Source organism: Nicotiana tabacum, chromosome 10 (genome assembly GCF_000715075.1).
Source record: "Nicotiana tabacum cultivar K326 chromosome 10, ASM71507v2, whole genome shotgun sequence".
Lineage (NCBI taxonomy): Eukaryota > Viridiplantae > Streptophyta > Magnoliopsida > Solanales > Solanaceae > Nicotiana > Nicotiana tabacum.
In genome coordinates this window covers 141,706,083-141,710,836 of record NC_134089.1, presented here as the reverse complement: position 1 = coordinate 141,710,836, position 4,754 = coordinate 141,706,083, and the positions used below count along the sequence as shown (strand labels likewise).

At 31.0% G+C, this 4,754-nt stretch overlaps 1 protein-coding gene across 2 annotated transcripts; it reads left to right on the top strand.

Moving 5' to 3' along the window:
- The first annotated feature begins 777 nt into the window (after window positions 1–777).
- Window positions 778–4,754, top strand: LOC107795278 (uncharacterized). 2 transcript variants are annotated; one of them, XR_012695790.1, is made up of 4 exons: window positions 778–1,051; window positions 2,878–3,060; window positions 3,402–4,210; window positions 4,502–4,754. XR_012695790.1 is itself a non-coding variant. In XM_016617887.2 (4 exons), exons 1-4 carry the CDS (start codon window positions 827–829, stop codon window positions 4,540–4,542), a joined length of 498 nt encoding a protein of 165 aa, XP_016473373.1. In that variant the 5' UTR covers window positions 778–826; the 3' UTR covers window positions 4,543–4,754. The 2 variants fall into 2 exon arrangements, 1 of the variants encoding a protein (XP_016473373.1); XM_016617887.2 differs by having other exon boundaries at window positions 3,402–3,450.

The following is a 4,754-nucleotide window of genomic DNA, read 5'->3' as shown; positions in this document are numbered from 1 at the left end:
TTAGTTGATATTCATTGATTATTCGTGATTAAATTAAATTACATATTCTTTCAACCGCGTACAAATTTAATTGTTACTCATTTTAAGGGTAAACAATTAATTTCTACGATAATTTAGTAATAAATTTATTCCAAAAGTAGAATATCTTTAGAATTTTAGAGGAACAAATAGTTATCTCTTTCCCATTTTTGTGCGAAAGAATTTTCATATTACCACAACAACCAGCACCATTATGCTTTTAGATATGTTGGTATGGTTTTTTCTAAATCTCTTTAGGAACACAAAGTAAAAGCGTAAAATATATGTCGGTAGAACAAAATAGCATGTGGCCGCTAGATTGTTCCCTTGAGAATGTACTCCCTCCATTTCTATTTACTTGTCATGTTTCGCTTTTTGATAGTCAACTTGATTAATTTTTGAAATTAAATTTGAGATTATAATATTTTTAAATTAAAGTTTAGATATTCGAAAACTATACGAAACGTATTATAATTTCCGACTCTTCTCATATTAATATGATTAAAAAAAATACATATCAAAATATTGGTCAAAGTTGATGTAGTTTGGCTCTAAATAACTAAATGGGAACGGAGGGAGTATAAATTTTCCAAATTGGAATTGGTTTCCAAACTAATTCTGAGTTTTCATCGGCCAAAGACCCCGAAAAACATACCTGTAACCTCGCAAAATTAGTTTCTTTATCTGAACAGCAGCCTACTACACATTACAAGCACAATGGTATATATATATGTGACTGGTGAAATGTTGTATTATCATTCCAAATGCCAATTTTGATAGAATTATAAGCTGTCACTTTGATTTGATAATGAAAAGGGAAGGAGGAGTTATAATCAGTGTTTATGTTGAATCTTTATCAAGTAAAGATTCACAACATAGATCTAATCCCTCGAAAAGAACTCATCCAAGCACTGCAACAAAGAGAGGTTACGATCGTCGAGCACAACTCCTGAATTATGCTCATGAATTAAGGCATGGCAATTATCAACATCTCTCGTGGAAGTCTAACAATTCATCAAACCAAAAACACAAGGTGTATATTTATAGCATTGCATCTAAATAGTACTGAAATGCTTGTTTCTTTTTCTTTCTTTCCACTTTTTTTTTTTTTACTAATAAACAAGAAAAACTCTTCGAGGCAATCTGGTGAACGATTTGAACCTCAATGGATAATGTGCATGTCTTTTTTCCCCTTCTCCACTAAAATAGTATCGAGCTTTCTGCGGACGCTCTTCCTGCTGAATCAGTGCCCTTGGATCTAGTGAAACATAGGCGGATCTAGGATTTTTATAATATGTGTGCACCATTAACCAAAGGAGAAAAAAGAAAGTATTAACTGAGATTTGATCCCAGCTCCTCTAGGTAAATAACCTAGCATCCAACCAGGGGCGACTCAAGCACATACGGGGCCTAAAGCCAAAGTTTAATATAAGACCTAAATTTTAAAAGAAAGTTATAAGATATATATTTTTATTTGAAGTCTATTCTTCTAACTTTTTATGATATAAAGTTGTTAATAATCTTTTTTATAAATCGATTTTCTCAAATAATTCCTTTTCAGTTGATAGTATAGCGAACTCATTTAATCTTTCATGAGATATTGTTGATCTTAGATAAGATTTTGTAGAGCAATATAAGTATAGAACTATTGGAAGCTTAAAAGTAGTTGAACACTTGAATTAATCAAATCTTGGAGAAATAAGGTGAGTAATGAAATCTTGGAGAAAGAAGGTGAGTAAAAATATTAAAGAGAAAGAACTAAAATATGTAAAGGTTTGTGAAATATAAAGATTGATTGGGACAAATTAAGAGTAAATTTCTGATACGTTATATAATGAAGGAGTAGTAAACAATTGAAACGTTGGGAAATTTATTCATTTACGTATTTTTAAGTAAGTCAAATTATTATTTTATTTATATATCTAAAGAGTTTTTTTTTCATTCTTTTATATTAAAAAACTCTACTTTTGTATTAAAAGTACCAAATATTATTAATGCCTATAAACCTATTATTTTTAAAAAATGAGGCCCCTCAAATTTGGGGGCCTAAGGCACAAGCCTTACTATGCATAACTATGGAGCCGGCCCTGCATCCAACCAAGTGCATCATTTAGCCTTTTTGGAGCATAGGTGTCAGCAGATAAGATTAGACCAATTTTAAAAAATATGTATATAAAAAACAGTTTGGTGGAGAGAACATGAGTTTACGTGCCCCATATATTTGTGTGAAAATAGCACGGCCTAGCCAGTTTTCGGACAGCTGCAACACGAAAAATTCCAGCATAATATAATGGAGATTGGTACGCCTGGGTATGAACTTCCAGCATAATATGCTGGAACTCCAACACACAGAAAATTTCAGCATAATATAATGGAGATTGGAGCACCTGTGTATGAAATTCCAGCATATTATGTAGGACCGGTATATTATATTGGAACTCCAGTGTATTATGCTGGAATATTTTTCGGATTTTGATCAGTATTTTCATTTAGATTTATCTTTACATAAAAAGTGGCTAAATTTTGATTACTTTTGAAACAATGGCTATTTTTCAATTACCACTTGTAAATTTGGCTATTTTTGAATTTCACCATATATTTTCATATAAACCCGCCCCTGTAGTGAAATGCTTATTTCGTCTAGTTGGTATACAATCAAACCTCTCTAAGATAATGTCGTTTATTCATACATTTTTTGGTTGCTGTAGCGAAATAATGTTATAGAAGATAACATGAAAATCGGTTCCAAAATAAATTTGGCCATTATATAGTGAAATAATGTTATAACGAATGAATGTTATAGAAAGGTTTGAGTGTATATGGTGGTCTCTTGTTAATAGGAGTTAACATTTTGTGCAGAAATGGAGATGGACAAGAAGGATTAGATTGTCATTTTCCCATTTGTTCCGTCGAAAAGATAAGGAATGGAGGCATGAGCACATTGGAACACAAGGCTACGGTGATGGAGAAGAATCATGCTGTCAAAATGGGCTAAAATGGAGAAAGCTTAGAGGAGCAAAAAGGAAGACAACTCATGTTTGTGTGAGTCTTGCTCTTATCCCCTATATTAATAATAAGGATTTGAGTGTTATATATTGTCGTAAAGATTTTCTACACTATCAATGTACTTTAATTGGTCTTCGCTTTATTTATCAGGTTACCAAATCAGGTTTGATTGAAAGAGTTATTTATTCTTATAGGTCAATTTATTTGATGGATGTAAAAAAAATTACACGACCAAACCATTTATAAAGTAATTACTTTTTAATCTCTATAATGAGTACTATATAACTTAAATCCACATTTATTCAATATGATTTGCTTTGTCAATTAATTTGTGATTACAATGTGAGTTTGTGACTTTCTTCTGCTGTGTTATGCAGAATAGACTGAAGTGCTTCTTCAAGGACATTTTAGGTGCCTGGCAATTCAGTAAGCAATCATAACGATCAAACTATTTAAGGGATAATTAAGCATTGATGCTTAAATTAATTGTTTCCTTTAACTGGATATTTTTAGGTTTCTTATATTAGTAAAAACAATTCCTGGTGTATTGTCTTATTCAGTTCAATTGTGGCTGTACATTAATTTCAAATTCAACTGTGGTTGCTCCTTTACTTTCTCATATCATTTTATCTCGAAAAAAGAAGTCTTTTTGCAGGTGCACACTTTAAACTTAAAAGACTAAATCTATATATATTATGTGGGAAATGAAAAGATGATGTGGCATATCTCATAGTGTAGGAATCCTATTTATTTTTTTTCTCATTTTTTTTTTGATTTTCCCCCCTTTTCAAACCATTTATCTTATTTTAAAATCCACATCCATATCTCACACCTCTTCATTGAAGGTCGTGACTTTTTAAGTCCATAACCCCCAATTGTTTAATATGTTATAAATTACATTTTAGGTTATGACTTTTGGAATCCATAACCCCCATTTATTAAATGTGTTATAAATACTCCTTTTTTCCCTTTTGGAGTAGTATCTTTCTCACCAAAATTTATCTTTCCAATGTCATGAGGTTTTATGACTTAATTCTCTCAGTCTTGCCCTATTTCATTAGTTGGATCTAATTCGAGCAGTAGTATCAACAAAAAGCATACCTAACCTGTTGATTTAGTCATGTCATGGTATTTTTGGTTTTGAATCAGGCAAGTTTTGGTCCCTGCTCAAGTTTACAATCGCTAGGTATCATCAAATTTCTTCCTTCAAAACAAATTTCTATTTTGTTTGATTGTGGAATTTGCATATCGTAAGGTCCATCAAGTTGATAAAAGATGAAAGGCTTTATGCAATATTGATAACTGGAATCTTAATTATGTTTGCGCTTAATGGTATTACATGTTAGTTTAGTTGGTGTTTTAGAAATCTTTATTCACAAAGTTTTATATATCTTAGTTCTTTTGTTGAATTCTATTGTTGCTCCAACTGAAAAGTTTTCTAATCAGTTTTCTTGAATTTGTTTGAGTTTTATTGCAGGGTCTGAGGTGTGGTTTTCTCAAATGGTTAGATCAACATGATGAATTGTTCTTAAAAAATTATAGTTTGAAAGATCAAAAAAGGGAAGAAAATGGTAGAGTTTTTTTTTTGTAGAAGATAACGTTACTGTCTGGCCAGTTAATTAGATGAGATATTTATGTCTAAGAAAGATATTGAATTGTATTGTACATCCTCTTTAGTCTGATGTAAATGTCATTTGTTTATTTTCAGAATTACCTATTACTTTTTTGCA

Bases quoted from the DNA above. Each gene is read 5' to 3' on its own strand.
- LOC107795278 (XM_016617887.2), top strand. From the start codon at position 827: ATGAAAAGGGAAGGAGGAGTTATAATCAGTGTTTATGTTGAATCTTTA. The intron at 3,061-3,401 runs GTGAGTCTTGCT...TGTGTTATGCAG, and splicing joins GGAAGACAACTCATGTTTGT to AATAGACTGAAGTGCTTCTT. The intron at 3,451-4,501 runs GTAAGCAATCAT...GTTTTATTGCAG, and splicing joins TTTAGGTGCCTGGCAATTCA to GGTCTGAGGTGTGGTTTTCT.